The sequence below is a fragment of the Apodemus sylvaticus genome, chromosome 21 (genome assembly GCF_947179515.1).
Source record: "Apodemus sylvaticus chromosome 21, mApoSyl1.1, whole genome shotgun sequence".
Classification (NCBI taxonomy): domain Eukaryota; kingdom Metazoa; phylum Chordata; class Mammalia; order Rodentia; family Muridae; genus Apodemus; species Apodemus sylvaticus.
The window spans coordinates 53,183,188-53,200,958 of record NC_067492.1 but is presented as its reverse complement, the minus strand read 5'-3'; the positions used below and the strand labels follow the sequence as shown (position 1 = coordinate 53,200,958).

The window sequence follows — 17,771 nt, the reverse complement described above, 5'->3', positions numbered from 1 at the left end:
TGTTTACTGTTCAGACAGACCAGAAAAGATGTGGGTACCAATTACTCTTAAGAACAGGCTGTGAACAAAGTCTAAGCACAGAACAACCCTTCTGTGCCTAGAGCAAGGGAAAGGAGCTAATGAAGAGGAGAGGAACCCAAGGGACATGTCAGGACTCAGGGGAAGATAATGAAATGAAATGTATTAAGAGAATTGTAAAGATTTTCTATAACGTATTTGCCCTTTTCTCTCAGCTTTGACAGCTTTATAGAAATAGCATATCAGTTTACTTACATTTATCTTTAAAACATCATTCTATAGAGTGTCCCTAGTTGTAACAGAAACTGTCGATGCAGGTGTATTTGGAGAAGGAATTGTGGAGAGTTTGATTCATGCGTGGGAGCATTTGCTTCTGCAGCCAAAGGTAAGCAGCACGGAACCACTGACATTTGATGACAAATTCATTGTTTCAGAGGCATATTGAGCCCCTAGAATGTGTGCAGGACATAAAACATATGTCAGAGTGCAACTAGATACACGGAAAGAAACACAAGAAAAAGCATTTGGCAACAATATACAATGTGCATTGTATGCACCAGTAAGGTTACAGATCAAAATTCTACAGAAGAAAGCCCTGTGAATGAGAGCTTATTTGTGGAGGGATTCACTGAAATGCTCGAGAAGAAGAGGGAAGAACTTTGAATTTCTCAGCTGTGTCACAGTGCCTGGGATTGTGGCAGATCTCCAGAAAGAAGGTAGTAATATTAGTTCAGTAATGTTTTAAGGTATTCAGTAAATTCAGGCTACTAAAGAGCACACTGAACTCTACTGTAGCCTACAAGCCATATGTATATTACAATTAATTTACTATATACATTGTATATATTAAGGAAAATCATCTTTATAGAAGATGATATGCATTTAATCTAGAAGAAGTTTATTTTTCAAGTAAATAATGATGACTTTGTTATTTTCTTCCTTCCTTCCTTGTTTTTTCTAGTGCTAGGAGTTGGACTTGGCACATGGCTAGTGCTCTGCTCCTGGGCTAGATTTCAAGCCTGATTTTATTCTTTCTGTTTAAAGATTTATTTATTTTTGTTTTATGTATTTGTTTTACCTGCATGCATGCATGCTTGTTTCATGTATGTGTATGCCTGTTGCTTGTGTGTCTTTCACATGTGTGTATATGCCTGTTGGATATGTATGTGCCTGTCAAATGTCTATATGCCTGTTGAATGTGTGGGCCTTTTGAATGTGTGTGTATAGCTATTAGATGTTTGTGTGTCTGTCACGTGTGTGTGTCCCTGTTACACGTGTGTGTGCCTGTTGGATATGTATGTGCCTGTCACATGTGTGCAGTGCTGGTGGAAGTCAGAAGAAGGCATGGTGTCCTGTGGGATCATGAGCTGCCTGGGGATGCTGGGAATTGAACTGAGTCCTCTGCTACAGTAACCAGTGCTTTTTTTTTTTTTTTTCTCATTTTAGTTTTTCAAGACATGGTTTCAGGCTGGTCTCAGAGATTCTTCTGCCTCTGCCTCTCAAGTGCTGGGAGTAAAGGCGTGCACTGCCACTTCTGGGGTCCACCCTTTTTTTTTTTAATTATTAAATGATATTCTACAGTGACATAGCTTTACACACCACTCTTCCTCTTTGTACTTGTATTCTAAACATTAAGTTACATATATTTGTATGTATTACACATGGACACATGAATGAAATTTTAAGGAAGTTTCTTAGACTGTATATATACATATACACTTATTTGAACATGTAATGCTGTAACTTTTGTTATATTTTCAGACCAAAGAAGAAAATGGAAATTGCGGCAAGTATGGGAAAGTGATACCAGCCAGTGCTGTTATATTTGGGATGGCAGTCGAGTGCGCAGAGATACGAAGGCATCACAGGTGAGTGGTTAGAAGAGCACTCTGGGGGGCGGTGTGGGGCAGGGCAGGCGGACATCTTTGTTTGATGCTTAGTTCTACTTAAGTAGAATTCCAGGATCAGAACCAGCTTTTTCTAAATGGAAAATGTTCATTCACTTTACTCTGTGAGAGGTTTATGCAGAAAAATATTTCAGTTCAGATTGATTTTAGTTGATGTGCAAGTAAGGATGTCCAATGTGAACATAAATTTTAGTATTGTTTTTCTTGGTAATTTCATCAATGTAATGATTGGGCAAAATGCAATTTTATATCTTTTAAAGATGTCTGTTTCCTGTGTAAAGTTAACATAAAAATAGGTTAGGAAGTACTGAGAAATAAAAGAAAGAAATAAAATCACCCTGAACGGACTCGCAGTAAATAGCTACTGCTTATGTTTGCTGTGAATTGTTTCTTAATCTTATTGTTTCATGTAACCGGGTGATAGTAAAAATGTTTGGTAAAATGTAGGCCCAGGACAGCATGCAGACACACGGGCCTCAGTTACCAAGTTGGATGAATGCGAATGTACTAGTTGCCTCTCAGTGTATCTTAACTCATTAAAGAATGCCAGTGAATACAGTCGTGTGGGCCGTACCCTCCTTAGGCCTGCTGCTGACTGCCTGTCTTGTGGAGCGTGTGGTGGGGTTCTCACCTCACTGCTTGACGCTCACTCAGATTCATATTTTACTTGGTTGTCTTATCCCCTTTGGTGAAGGACCTAAGTGCTTTGTCTGTTCTTGGTTGTCTCCTGTTAGCTTGCCGGAACTCAAAAGCACATTTTTTTGAATGGAATATGAGTCATTTGGTGAATATGTGTTCTGTAAATACTTTCCTTTTTAAAAGTTTTATAATTTATATTTCTGCATGTGTTTTTGTGTGTGTGCCGTGTGTGTGTGGAGTTTGCGGCAGCCATAGGAGGGTGTTGCTGAAGTTGTAGGTATTTGTGAGACATCTGATGTGTGTGCTGGAACCCAACTGAACTCAGGGACTCTGCAAGAACAACATGGGTGCTTACCTACAAACCATTGCTCCATCCCACAAAAATTTTTAATATGGAGTTATTCATCATTTTTTTTCCTTCATGTGATTTTATATATATAAGAAATCTGTGGCCTTGAGGTCTTATTTCACTCTTATGTTTATATTCTCTCAACTATTAGACAATGATATTTGATAACTTAAAAATCATGTTTACAACTTACCGTGTCTTTGAACTCTTCCTAGGGTTGGTGCTAAGGACATTGCTGGTATACATTTACCAGCAAATGTGAAATTTCAGAGCACAGCCTATTCTTCTGTAGACACCGAAGAAACAGTTGAACCATACACAACTGAAAAGATGAGTGGAATCCCTGGAGGATACCTGCCTCTGACAGAGTGCTTTCAGATTATGAAAGTTGATTTCAATAATCTTCAGGTAAAAAGAACATATTCAGTTCTTTGTTGTTGTTTTGTTTGTTTGTTTTTTTCAGTCATGGTTTCTCTGTGTAGCCCCAGCTGTTCTGGAACTCACTCTTCAGTCCAGACTGGCCTCCAACTCTGACATCCTCCTGCCTCTGTCTCCAGAGCGCTGTGGTCAGAGGTAGGCACCACCGCCACTGCTGCCTGGCTATGCCTTACTTTTTGAATGTACATGAGGTTTTACAGTCTTATGATGAAATGATCAGCAGCAGATTAAAATTCCCTCTTTTTCATTGTAATGGGAATGCTGCCAAGGGTTGTTAGGAGTGTGTGCTGTGCTTTGTAAGAGCATGCACTATGACAGTAGAAATAAGATAAGGTGTGAACTACTCAGAAATAAGATAAGGTGTGAGCTACTCAGGTGAAAGACTAGAAGAATTTTGCCACGTTCTTACATATTTAAACACAGGGATGAACACTCCAGCCTAGATCTTTATATTTATCTTTAATATCCTATCTTCTCAAGTTAATTGTTTCCTTGACATGAACAATAATCTAAACCTAATAATCTAAATTAAAAAAAAAGTTGTTAGGGCAGTGATTTTTCAGTCTGTGGGTCACGACCCCTTAGTTGTCAAATTACCCTTTCAGAGGTCATCTAAGATCATCAGAAAGCACAGATGATTGTATTATGATTCATAACAGTAGCAAAATTACAGTTATGAGATAGCAGTGAAGATGATTTTATGGTTGGAGGTCACCACGTATGAGAGGATCTCAGCATTGGGAAGGCTGAGAACCGCTGTGTTAGGGTAATAGCATCCCATTTCACCAAGGGCTGAAGGACTCCTGACACAGAGAACACTTAGTTCTTCTGTTTTGGGAATGCTAGGGATTGGACCCAGAACCTGGCACTTGCTAGTTAAGCCTCTGTACTGTGTGTGTGTGTGTATGCATATTTTTGTCATTCAGTTCTATCACTGGTGACTTGACTTTATCTACAGCATGTATATGTTTGCTACTTGGTTAGTAGACGCAATGCAATATTCTGCGATTGGTTCCCTGACTGCAGGGCAGGGCAGGGCAGGGCAGGGCTGTGCGCTGTGAAGTTGGGCTGAGTTGTGACATTGAGGGAAACGCAGTCAGTTTGTAAGGCCTCTCATTCTCTTATTATTCAAAAATTTTTGGTTCCTTTCTACTTTCCTGACTTCTGTTTTCTGATCCTTTTTACATTTTCAGGAATTAAAAAGTCTTGCAACTAAGAAGCCACACTCTATTAATGTCCCTGCTGTTAAAGAAGGCATGCTGGACGCTATTATGGTTTGGTTTGTTCTCCACCTTGATGATGAATACAGTTTGTCCACAAGTCCTAGTGAGGAAACCTGCTGGGAACAGGCTGTGTATCCAGTACAGGCCCTTGAAGGTAAGTATTCTCATAAAAAAAAAAAAAAAAATTAGTGGCTGGAGAGCTGTGGTTAAGACCACTGGATGCTATTCTAGAGGACTTGTGGTACCTATAGGGTAGCTCAGAACTCTTTGTACCCATGGTCACATGGGATCCAATGGCTTTTTCTAATATGCAGACAAAATATCCACTTACATTTCTAAAATGCATAAATAAATAACTCTTTTAAAAAATTCTTTCAAGGGGCTGGAGAGATGGCTCAGCGATTAAGAGCACTGACTGTTCTTCCAGAGGCCCTGAGTTCAAGTCCCAGCAACCACATGGTGACTCACCACCATCTGTAATGGGATCTGATGCCCTCTTCTGGTGTGTCTGAAGAGAGCAATGGTGTACTCATATACATAAAATAAATAAATCTTTTTAAAAAAAATTCTTTTAACGCAAACCTTTCCCCACCAAATCAATCAAACAGACAAAATTTGTTGCTTTAATCAAGTTACTGTTGGGCTGGAGAGATGGCTCAGTGGTTAAGAGCACTGACTGCTCTTCCAGAGGTCCTGAGTTCAATTCCCAGATAGATGGTGGCTCACAACCATCTGTAATAGCATCTGATGCCCTGTCTTGTGGTGTGTCTGAAGAGAGCAACAGTGCACTCACATACAGTCAATCAATCAATCAATTAAAAAAAAAAAGAAAAGAAAATCAAGTGACTGTCAGTGACCAAAAAGAAAAAATAATTATTTTAGATGAAGTTTTCAGCAAAAGAAGTGTTACTTAAATATTTAAGAATTATACATTTCTTTGTTCAAAAGTAAATTTGAATCACAAATGTTAGTTTAGAACAGAGATTAAAGCCAGCTGCACTATATTGTATGCTGTTAATCAGAGCATATCAGGATATCAGGAGACAGGCAAATCTCTGGGAGTTCAAGACCAGCCTGATATGACTATCATACGACCTTAACTCCCTGTGTTCAATCCCTAGAAACCAAGTAAAGTAGAAGGAAACAGCTGCCCAGCCTAGTTTCATTCTCTTATAGTAATTTAAATGTCTCAAAGACCATTTTAAATGCTTTAACCTAAAAATAACAACTTTGTTTTTTTTTCCCAATTAAAAATATTTGTGTGTGTCTGTTTTTATGTATGAGGTGTTTCTTGGGGACACATCCCATGGCATGCATGTGGTCACAGGACAGCTGTTTCCTTCTACTTTACTTGGTCTCTAGGGATTGAACATAGGGAGTTAAGGTTGTAAGTCAGATTTTATGAACTCAATCGATCTTTTTGTCTCAGCTTCCCTGTCTCACCATACCTAGGTATGGATTGTATTTTTCTCTGGAACTGATAGGAAGAATGATAGTCATACATGGGCAGTGGGGAAATGGACCCCGTGTGAAGAGTCACAGAGGAGCACAGAATACTCCTCACTGCGGGACTTAGTCTTCCTTAAACCGTGATGTTCTCAAACATGCAAATTTCCAGATGCATAAGGAGTATTGGATGCCATCGTGCTGTGCTTCCATTGTTTTGGAAATTACCTTTAGAGAAAAGAGTGTCTAGTTAAGCTAAAATGAGGCTTTATTAAATAATATTGATTCCATCTGTCTTTGCCTATAGACAAAGCCTCCTTTATCCCCAGGTCTTCCTCAGTTTGGCAGCCCTTCTACTGATTGTAGTAAAAACAGTATGAAGCTGGGCATTGTAATGCATGTCTGTAATCCCAACACTTAGGATGTAGAAGAAAGAGAACCAGGAGTTTCAGGGCAGCTCCAGCCCGATGGCAAGTTTGAGGTGCAGCCACTTGCAGCAAGGAAGGCCAGCATTTTGGAGATGGCAGTACCATGGCATAACTGCCTAGAACAGCAGCAGCCGTGCATTGTCCCAGTCTCAGCTTTAGTCAGTAAGGGGTCAGTTGTGCTGGGTAGTTTTATGTCAATGTGACATAAGCTAAAGTCATCTAAGAGGAGGAAACCTCAATTAAGAAAATGCCTTTATAAAATGGGACTGTAGGTAAGCCTGTAGAATATTTCTCATAGTTAGTAATTGATGGGGGAGGGGAGGGCCCAGCCCATTGTGGGTGGTGCCATCTCTTAGGGTGGTTGTGTTAGTTTCTATGTGAAAGTAGGGTGAGCTGGGTGGTGGTCGTGTATACCTTTAATGCCAGCACTCAGGAGTCAGAGGCAGGCATACCTATGTGAGTTTGAAACCAACTTGGTCTACAGAGTTAGCCAGGGCTACACAAAGAACCTGTCTCCAGAAAAAAAGGAAGGAAAGAAGGAAGGAAGGAGGAAAGGGAAGGGAAGGGAAAACTGAAAGGAAAGGAAAGGAAAGGAAAGGAAAGGAAAGGAAAGGAAAGGAAAGGAAAGGAAAGGAAAGAAAGGTTGAGGAAGCAGTAAGCAGCCCTCCTCCATGGCCTCTGCTTCATCTCCTGCTTCCAGGTTCCTGCCCTGACTTCCTTTAACGATGAGCCAAATAAACCCTTTCCTCCCCAGTGTGCTTTTCATCACAGTGTTTATTACAGTAATAGAAATCCCAATTAAGACAATCAGGATGTATGTATATGTATTTGTATATGTATATGCATATATTTTTTTCTCCTTTCCTTTCTTACAAATGAAGACTACTGCATTCAGCCTGGTGACCGAGTGACAATGGAGGCATCTTGTCACGATTGTTACCTAAGAATCCAGGGGATCAGTATCTTGCATTTGGAACATGAAATGGAAGTTATAAAAAGTTTTACCAAGAGTCAAGACTTGCTCTCTCTAGGAAATGAGGCTGAACTCTGTAGTGCTTTGGCTAACCTTCAGACCAGTAGACCAGACGCTCTGGAGCAGACCTGTGTGTTGGAGCCCACAGAGATTGCTCTGCTTAATAACATTCCGTATCATGAAGGCTTTAAGATGGCGATGAGGAAGGTCTTGTCTTCGCTGGCCCCAGAGCCTCGGTGTCAGCCCACAGACACTCACTGTCAATACATGGAGACGAACTCTGGAAGTGGACAGGGCGATGCTGCACCCAGTCCCTCTGACCCTTTCTATGTGCTGGATGTCTCTGAAGGCTTCTCTCTTTTGCCTGTACTTGCTGGAACACTTGGTCAGGTTAAGCCCTACAGTTCGGTGGAGAAAGACCAGCATTGTATTGCTTTGGACCTCATATCTGAAGCCAATCACTTCCCTAAGGAAACACTTGAGTTTTGGCTGCGACATAGGGAGGATGAAGCTGCTGTGTTGCAGAGGCCCAAATCGGACAAATTGTGGAGCATAATTATATTAGATGTCATCGAGCCATCTGGGCTTATCCAGCAGGAGCTAATGGAAAAGGCTGCAATATCCAGGTAAACAAAAACCCAAAGTGTGAGGCGGAGTTTGGGTTCAAGTTTCTCTTAGGTTTGTTGTTGGTTTTGTGTTTGTTTTTCTTTTTGTTTTCAAATTCTGTAGGCAAAAGGGGTAAAGCGAATGTTTTTCTGTCTAACCATACCTTGACGTCAGGGTTTGTTCTGCAAGGGAGGCCCTCTAGGCAGGTTTGGGGTAGAGGCTGGAGGTTGCCTGTGGTTGACAATTTCTGACCTTTCCTGAAACTGAGTTAATCACCAGTAAATAAATGAGTCTTCAGAAAAGCTCTGACTGGAAAGTTCACATGCTTTCCAGAGTGGGTGAACACATCAACCTAGGGAAGGGAGAGTAATGTGCCTCAAGACTGGGGTTCTGAGGGCCCCTTTCCATTAAAGAGCTGTTTCTTCCTCTAACCCACCTTTGGTACTGTATTCGGGTGATAGCTATACAGGGGTTTACAGCTGGTTAGTTCTCCAGACACCAGCTGCTGTTCTTTAATTCAAGTCAGTTCAGGTCCTGCTATCTGGAGGAGAGGTAGAACCTGTAGGGGAGCCACCAACTTCAAAACCCAGATGCATATATAGTTGTCATCTATACTTCTACCTGCCAGATAGAGATTGAAGGGTCCCTCAGTGGATAAAGCTCTCTTCACATTAGGGTGAACGTCTTATAGCAGCTCTCAAGACTTAGGAACATGTTTGTTATAGAGGATACAGATCAGGAGCCAGGAAAACTGCACAGGGCAAGGCCCATGGAAGGGTGCAGAGTGTCCATGGTCTTTCCCAACATACTGTCCAGGGCCCTGCACTCTCTGAGTGACAGAAGCTCTCAGCTCCATCCTTGGGGATTTCCATGGGCGCCGCTATGTGTGGCAGCACTGGGTATTCGTGATAACTCAGCCTGGCTTTGAGGCTAGGCAGGGGAATCAGACAGAAAGGCCATTATTCTTTCTGGAGGACAAACAGAGAGCCTAGGAGTCCTTAGATCCTGAGATGGCCTCGGTATACAGAAGGTACTCTTAACGTTCTTTTGACTATGAGAAGACTCCTGTGTTAAGGAGCTTTGTGCCAAAAACAACAGAACAACAGCAAACCAAGATCAAACATAGTGTTAGTATAAATCATTGCCCTAGACATGTTTTGTTTGGCCATTTCTTCATGAGTTTATCTTTAAATTCTTTTTTTAAAGATTTATTTATTTTAAGTATGCTTTAGATACTTCCTTCAAAGGGGGAGTTGTTTAAATGCCACATGTGTATTAGTGGTTGCAGTACACCAGACACTAGGGGGTTAGGATTGGCGTCTGAAGAGGGGCAGTCATATAGGACTGAGCCCTTTAACCGGTGTGATACAGGTAGACAGTGTTAGAATTGACTGGAGAGAAAGCACTTGTTTGGGTAAAAGGCAGACAGTTTATGGGGTGGGGATGTGGTTCAGTGGTGGCGAGCTTGCCCTGGTATCCCTAGTCCTACGAGGAGAAACCTAGCATGACGTCAGTGCCTGGTAAGTGACCCATTTAATAACGGTGAAATAACAAGTTAAGGTGCACTCTTACCATTCTTGGAACTTTTCTTGAGCTTCACATTTTGGAAAGTTAAGGTAAATTGGCAGAAAATTAACAAGTAAATAGGCTAATTTCATAATAGCTCACTAGGTAATAGTAATGGTTTTGCTGAAAGTTGTGCCAATCTATTAAGAGATAAGTAATTTCACTAATTGAGATTGGCTTCTGACTTTCCCTCGAACTCAAACAAATTGTTAGGACCAGCACAGGATGAGCAAGTCCCAGCCACCTCTTAGCTGTATGAGGATCAGCCTGGTGGGCGTACGTCATGGGTGTGAGTCAGGCTCGTTCCTCTTTACTCACTTGTAAGCACATGGCCGTGCAAGCCTAGAGTGAGTCCTATGGACCTGGACAGCCCAGAACTGGATGCCGCCCCGACTCAGTGCTTGCCTGCCATTCCTTGTTCTTGCTGTTCTGTTTCTATGAGTGGTGAGTGCCTTCCTTGTTTCCCCTCATTAAACACACAGCTTGCTGATTTGGGAGCCTAGGGTTTGGACTTCCCTTGAGAGGATGCCCTCGCCGGGCCCCCCCCCCCCGCCCCCCCCCGTAAGAATTCTGATTACAGGCAGGCTGCTATTTTACCTTGGTGATGTCGATCTAAGCTCTGGTCTTCCCATTTGGACTGCTAGTGCCTTATCCACTGAATTGTTTCCCCAGACTCTAAGACTTCATGACCTAGTTAGGGAAGCCATGTAGCAAAAATGTAAACATCTATGCATATTATTTTGAGATATGTACAAACTGATAGATGACTAGTCTGTGTAACTTGCATTTAAAGTTTAGTGTGAAAGATATTCAAGGTGACACAGTATTCAACTCTCTGTAGTCCCTGTTCTGGAAATTCAAGTAGGAGATACCCAAAATTCTCAGCACAAGTAAGACCTGCTGTCTGATAAGGGGTAGTTTCACTTGGCCTTACAGACCTAACTCTGTCTTCTGTTTCTGCTTCATTTTACGGCTCAGTATGAGAAACAGTATTCCATGGTAGTTTTAGTGCCGGTCCCTCATTTGGGAACCAATTCTGCCTTGGCATGGCCTCCAGTGTAGTCCTTGCTATAGCAGCACATGGTCCCCACATGCAGGGAGTGCCAGCTTCCCACCAGACACCTATCTTCTGCTCGTAATTCTCTGTCCAGGGACAGCTTATTTGAAGTGCTTTTTATAGCCATAGCTGTACTGTTAATATGTTCCTGTGGCACCAAAGAGGCCAACATCCTGGAAGTCCCTCCTACTTGCCCAATCTTGGCTCCTTTATTCCTTAGGGGATTGCTTCACAAGGCCCATCCACAACACCTTACATACACTCATAAAGCAGCCTCGCAGTATTTTTAGTGTACTTGTTTTTATGGAAACCTATTCATGAAGTCATATATAGAATATCCCACATACTTTATTGTATGAGTGTTCAAAAAGTGCTCAGTTTTGGAGCATTTTGATTTCCATGTAAGGATGGTTCACTATTAATGATTGTGGCCTGTTAATTAAGAATTTACCTTAGTCTGTCTCCTGAGTTAACCATCCAAATATGACTTCTTGGGCAATTATTTTTAGAGGTTTAAATTCTGAGCTACTAGTCAATAGTGACAAGGTCCACCAGACTACGTACCATCTATACTTCATTTCTTCATGATTCTTGCTTATATCTAAGGCTTTTACAAACATTTACCCCTTTTCAGATGTTTATTGCAGTCTGGAGGCAAGATTTTCCCCCAGTATGTGCTGATGTTTGGGATGCTTGTGGAGTGCCAGACGCTGGTGGAGGAGAATGCGGTTCAAGGAACAGAACACACTCTTGGGCTAAACATTGCACCTTTTATCAACCAGTTTCAGGTAAATGTCTAGAGACCTGTTCAGCCAGGATGTCAGCGGCTCCCGGCGTCTTTCTCTCCTTTTGAGTTTTTACCTGGTTAGCAGGTTTATTAGGATAAAAAGGCCTGTCAGTTTCCTGGGGTAACTGGACACGTCAGGGATGAAAATCAACCTGAGAGTTGGAATGACCAGGAACTTTTGTCATGAATACTGACTAAAGTCAGTAGAGTTTGCTCTGAATCATTGTTAGAGAATAAAAGAACAAGAGGTTTTAGGCATGCAATAAACAGTTGTGCTTTTGTAACAAAGAAGCATCCAGAAAACTGTATCTGAGGCTTAAATTTCTGTATTGAAACTTCAGATTGGCTACTGATTGGCATGGGCAGCTGGAGTCCAGGTCTGGGCCATCTGTCTGCATAGCAGGGGTAGTGGGGCTCAAGAAGGAAGTTTAGTGTCAGTTTAAGAAACAAGTAGTCATGGAGATTTAGAAAGAGACCGCACAGGTGCACAGGTGTGCACTTAAGATATGTCTAGATAGAGCGCTCAGGGAAGCCACATGGGGTTCAGGATGGGATGAAGTGGGATGTTGAGTACAGAGTCGGAAAATGATGTCGAAAGGCTCTAACTAGTAAGCTCTTGAGGGTTCTGGGAGTCTACCTTGACAGACTCTATTTAAGGAATAAATTAATTCACTACTTTTTTGAGCAGGGGCTGGGGTAGGGGATGTGGCTAATCAAGATTTTAGAGTTAGTTTAATATCTCTCTTGTGAAGATTTAATAAACAGGATACACTTAGCACAAGATAGAGATGTTTAAGCTGTTTCTGTGCATGCTCCCAAACTGCTACCATCTATCTTTCTATTGTTCTAAAAGAATTATTTACTTATTTTAGTGTGTGAGTGTTTGTTTGTATGCATGCATGTGTATATTGTGTGTTCATTGCTCATGTAGTCTAGAAGAGGAGATAAGATCTGGAACTAGAATTACAGGTGGTTGTGAGCCACCATGTGGGTGCTGGGTTGAACCTGAGCATCTGCCAGAGCAGTACACACTCTTAACTGTCGGAACGTCTCTCTAGTCCTTGTCTTTCTATTTTATTGCCACTTGATCCTGACTCCAGCAGCTCTTAATTGTGTCAGGGTCTACAAGATACTGGTCCTGTTGGCCTTTCACAGTATCTCCCACTCATGACCACTCTTCCATTTGTGGTCTGTATAGTTTTCATATAATGTAAGTATTGTGCTCCATCCCCCAATGTTCTTGAATGAGCAAGCCTTGGTTAAGTCCTACTCACTGTGTTTCTACAGAACATACACAACACCCTACAGTTTGCCAACATACCACGTTCACTTGACCCCTTAGCTAAAGACAATCCTTAACCTTCTGTAGCAGTTTTATATTTTATAGTCTGTTTACCCCATTGCCTTAGGTCTCCTCTCTTATGAGGATTGACCACTAGAAAACTGTGTCAATCAATGAAACAAAATCAGAGGTTGTTAAAAGAATATAATGCACTAACAACTAGTCCACAGATGTTCATTGAGCACCTACTGTATGCCCTGTTCATTTTATTTATTTATCTTTTATTTTTTTGAGATAGGATCTGATGTAGCCCAGAGGACCTCAGTGTGTAGCCAAGGATAACCTTGGGCTCCTGATCCTTTTGTTTCCATCTCCCAAGGGCTAGAGTTGTAGACATATGGCACCATTCCCAAATTGCATGTATGTATTAGTTACTAGCTGCTACAGCAAAACACCTGACAAGGGCACCTCAAAGTAAAGGTTCGTTTTGGCTTACAGTTTGAGGAACACGGTCCAGGATGGTAGAAATTTCCATCTCAACCTTCTATTAAAAATAGGCAGAAGGAAGGGCAATTGAAGAAGACACCCAGTATCTACCTCTAATCTCCACTTACACTTGTGTAACTTGTGTGTACCAGAGTGCAAGAGCATACGCATACAGAAGCTGTGGAGGCAAGCACAGGCAGGCAGACTCCAGTGCCTTTCCTAGTGCCGGCCAGGCTAGAAGGAAGCATGAACCCCCATGCAGTCCTTCCCTATGGTACACACCCTCCAGGGAGAACAGAGTCATGCTTCTATAAATGACCAGCCTGCCAGCTCTAATATGTCCAATATGGCACCTTAGATTGGGTCAGGAATGTTTTCCTCATAGGAGGCTTGAACTAGAAAAATCAAGAATTTGCTGTCACTGTGTACTTTGCTACCCACTCTGCAAACCAGGTATTCTGGTATAAATCAAAGGTGTGTGGTGGGAGCAGGGTGTCTGTATTGATGGGTTAAGAGTATGGCAGCATGATCGACCTTTAGGGCCCCATACATACCAAGTGAACCATGAACAAGAGCCCAGAGACATCAAATTAACTCTCGCTACTAACATAGACAGCCAGGCAGGGGGATCCTAAGAACAAATCCACATCCATTCAAAATACTAGTCTGCTATAGCCAATGAGAAGACTGTTTACAACTCTGTGAGCTTGACAGGAAAATTAATATCTCAACGGAGAAGGCAGTAGGTACACGGATTTGCCTCTTGAGCTCTGTTGCCTCTGACTATGAAGGAGGTCAGTAGATTGACTCAAGTCAACAAGAAAAAAAAAATGGTGGCAACTTAAAATGGGCACACGAGTCAGGGTTGTCAGCTCCTTGAAAAAGCAGGATGTCCATAGTCTCTGCCAAACAGATTTTGGCTTCACCAAACATTTTTGCAGCTTATGAGTCCATGAAGTCCCAGCCTAAAACCTATCCTTACTCTCCTTCAGGTTCAGGGCTTAGACAGGGACTCTAGACTCCTCAGTCAACCAGCTGTTCCTTGGCAGAAAGAGGCCAAGACCTCCAACTCCAGCACTAACACTATGTAGTCAGATACCCTCCTTGCCCTCAAGACCTAGGATGCCATTTCTGGTTCCAGAAACGGAATTAAATTACTGCAAACCCTAGATAGTTACCCAGTATGAAAATCTCTGACATGGTGTGGGTCCTGCCCCATGGGGTAAATCAGGATCCTTAGGCAGCATCACAGAGGGTTGGGCAGTGGGATGATGGAACAACCTACTTTGAAAAGGTCTCTTAGGTGACTGTCAGGAATAAAACACTCGTGAAGCCAGTTGGAGGCATAACCATAATAGTTAGTCAGCGAGAGCTGGTAGCTTAGACCGGAACTGGAGCCATGTATGCTTCTGCATGGATTTTAATGGTAGGAGTTTAATAGATTGGATGTAGAATATGAGAAAGGACCAGGAAGGATAGTTACCATTTATTAATGTGGGGAAACAGTGGAGTAATCAGCTGTATTGTGTATAAGAGCTGTCAGAGGAGGTCACTGAGCAGCTGGATAAGGATTCAAAGAAAACTAGGCTGAGCACCTAAAGTTGTCGGTCGGTATCAGATGTCATTAAAGCCACAGAGTGGATGGCACATTAGTGGTGTGCAGAGAACAGCCTGCAAGGTGCCGAGCTTTAGTGTGAAGGACAGGAGAGGCTTGGAGGCTAGGCTGAGAAAAGTGGGGACAGACAGGACAGTGCAGTAGAACCGTGAGCATTTCGGTCCCAGGCAGGGAGAAGTGGGAATGGTGTTCTCAGGGCCTGGCGTGAGCAGGAGTACACGGTATAAGGACGACTGGAGAGCCTAGGAGAGGTTGGTATGTCTGACAGAAAGGAAAGCGTCTTCTAAGTGGCACCATCTTCTTAGTTCATTCAAGGAAGAGGCTTCAGAGTCCTGGGCCTGACAACAAATTGACATGGTGTGCACCCTGAGCAGCTGGGCCTAACCCTAACCCCCAGTGTACTGGCTAGTTTTGTGTGTCAACTTGACATAGGCTGGAGTTAATCACAGAGAAAGGAGCTTCAGTTGGGGAAATGCTTCCATGAGATCCAGCTGTGGAGCATTTTCTCAATTAGTGATCAAGTGGGGAGGACCCCTTGTGGGTGGTACCACCTTTGGGCTGGTGCTCTTGGGTTCTATAAGAGAGCAGGCTGAGCAAGCCAGGGGAAGCAAGCCAGTAAGAAACATCCCTCCATGGCCTGTGCATCAGCTCCTGCTTCCTGACCTGCTTGAGTTCCAGTCCTGACTTCTTTAGTGATGAACTGCAATGTGGAAGTGTAAGCTCAATAAACCCTTTCCTCTCCAACTTGCTTCTTGGTCATGATGTTTGTGCAGGAATAGAAACTATGACTAAGACGCCCAGTGACTTGAAGTTGTAGCCAAGGTTTTGAGAACCACGGCTTTGTAGAAAAGAGGTCATTTTTCTGAGTGAATTTGTTCAGAAGAAATTCTTTGTTTGTTTGTTTGTTTGTTTGTTTGTTTGTTGAGACAAGATCTCACTGGGTAGACTTGGCTGTTCTGGAACTCACTATTAGGCCAAGCTGGCGTCTCATAAAGCTATCTTGGCCTCTGTCTCCGGGGTGCTGGGATTTAGAGCACGTGTCACCATGCCTGGCTGAATTTGGTGTCTCTGATCAAATACATCAAATACTAACTGTTAGATTGTTTGAATGTTAGTACACATGTTCTAGTTATAAATGTATTTGGAATTGTTTGGCCATTTGAAAGTGTAGTGTGTTTCCATCCAAGAAAAAGGCCTGTAGGTAACAAAGCGCAGCAAAGTGCTGAGCCTGCCTACAAACCTTAGCTTGTCCATTCCTCCTGGGTACTCGCCAAGAGGCTTCATGCCTTAGGACCGCTGCATAAAAGACCAAGGCCTAGAAAGCAGGGTGAGAAAACACAGAGGGAGCCCTGCCTGAAGGCGAGCAGAGAGAAAGTGGCCTCTCTTTTCAGGTGCCTATCCGGGTATGTCTGGATCTATCTTCTTTGCCATGTGTCCCGTTAAGCCAGCCAGTGGAACTGATGAGACTGGATCTGATGACTCCATATTTGAACACTTCCAATAGAGAAGTAAAGGTAAGAACAACTAACTATAAATGATCACTCTTGTCATTTCAAGACATTTACCCTAAACCCTAAATGGCTGTCATTTCCTTTGAAGAGTTAAATCTTATATTCTAAACAACATGCAAACATAGATTAGATAAATATTAGTATCTAACGTTAGTTATAATTAAATTAAAATGAGTGGTTAAATATATCTTTTGTTTTTGTATTCAAACTGATTAAGAAGAAAAAAAGACCTAACTTTACTTGATGGAATGTTCAAAATTTACTTTCTACAGGTCCGTGTGTGCAGGTCTGGGCGAGTGACCGCGGTTCCATTTTGGTTTCATTTGTGCCTGGATGAGGAGGTGAGGCTGGACACCTCAGCTGAGGCCTCCCACTGGAAACAGGCTGCCGTGGTTCTGGGTGATCCCATCCAAGCACAGGTGGGAGAGGAGCTTGTGCTTAGTGTTGAGCACCACAAAAGCAACATCAGCATCGCCGTGAAGCAGTGAGACTGTCATCGTACAATACACAGTGAAAATCCGCAGAGTCGTCAAAGATGTTTAAAGGTTGCAATAATAAAGCCGGTGTTAAAAGTCTTAAAGTGTATGTAACATTATTTTTGAGATGTAGACTTTGTTTTCTAGATAAGGATATGTCTTTTGTTGGGAGTTTGTAGTGATTTAAAAGGTGTCTGCCTCATGGTCATCTCAGTTAAGCAAATGTTTAAGGTTTTCAGATGTTGCCTTATAATGGGGCAGTGTGTAAGAGTCTGGAGGCAGTGACTATGAACCAGAGGCTGCTTCTGTTGGGTACTGGGTATATTAAAGAGTGAATGGTGTGGGGAGAAGTGTCCTCAGGACGCAATGCTTCCTTCTCTATTTTGGCAAAAAGAAAGTTAAACATCAATGGCAAACAAAAGCTGAAAAATGCCAAAGCAGAATTTGGATAAATTTAAATTTAGATTTGAATGACCTGTTGCGAAGCTTTACAACTTCATGGGAGCCCTTTTTTTTTTTTTTTTTTTTTTTAGTTAATTGGTTTTATGTCTATGAGTACACTGTAGCTGTGTTCAGACACACAGAAAAGGGCATTGGATCCCATTACAGATGGTTGTGAGCCACCATGTGGTTGCTAGGAATTGAAGTCAGGACCTCCGGAAGAGCAGCCAGTGCTCTGAACCGCTGAGCCGTCTCTCCAGCCCAGGAGCCCATGTTTAATTGTTGATATTAGTTTCTGAGTGATCTAGCACATTTCCAAAAGTCCTTGCACTTGTGCCCATCTCTGTCCCTCACTCTCCTCTCCCCTCCTCTCCTCTCCCCTCCTCTTCTCTCCCCTCCTCTTCTCTCCCCTCCTCTCCTCTCCCTTCCCCTCCCTTCCCCTCCCCTATCCCCTCCCCTTTTTTTCTGTGTTGCCTCCTCCCTATATTTATTTTTGGACAGAGCCTTACGTATCCCAGGCTGG

The 17,771-nt window shown here is 42.5% G+C and overlaps 1 protein-coding gene across 3 annotated transcripts in view; it reads left to right on the top strand.

Moving 5' to 3' along the window:
• Prmt9 (protein arginine methyltransferase 9) overlaps positions 1-16,933 on the top strand; it is a 30,661-nt gene extending 13,728 nt beyond the window's left edge. For 2 of the 3 annotated variants that reach the window (XM_052166520.1, XM_052166521.1), the window contains 8 exons: positions 301-403; positions 1,780-1,886; positions 3,129-3,321; positions 4,545-4,728; positions 7,330-8,047; positions 11,285-11,438; positions 16,212-16,334; positions 16,604-16,933. In XM_052166520.1, the coding sequence (XP_052022480.1) occupies positions 301-403; positions 1,780-1,886; positions 3,129-3,321; positions 4,545-4,728; positions 7,330-8,047; positions 11,285-11,438; positions 16,212-16,334; positions 16,604-16,819 (1,798 nt within the window). In that variant the 3' untranslated portion in view covers positions 16,820-16,933. The remainder of the gene's footprint in view (positions 1-300; positions 404-1,779; positions 1,887-3,128; positions 3,322-4,544; positions 4,729-7,329; positions 8,048-11,284; positions 11,439-16,211; positions 16,335-16,603) is intronic. The other variant, XR_007974776.1, reaches the window with a different exon arrangement.
• The last annotated feature ends 838 nt before the right edge of the window (positions 16,934-17,771 follow it).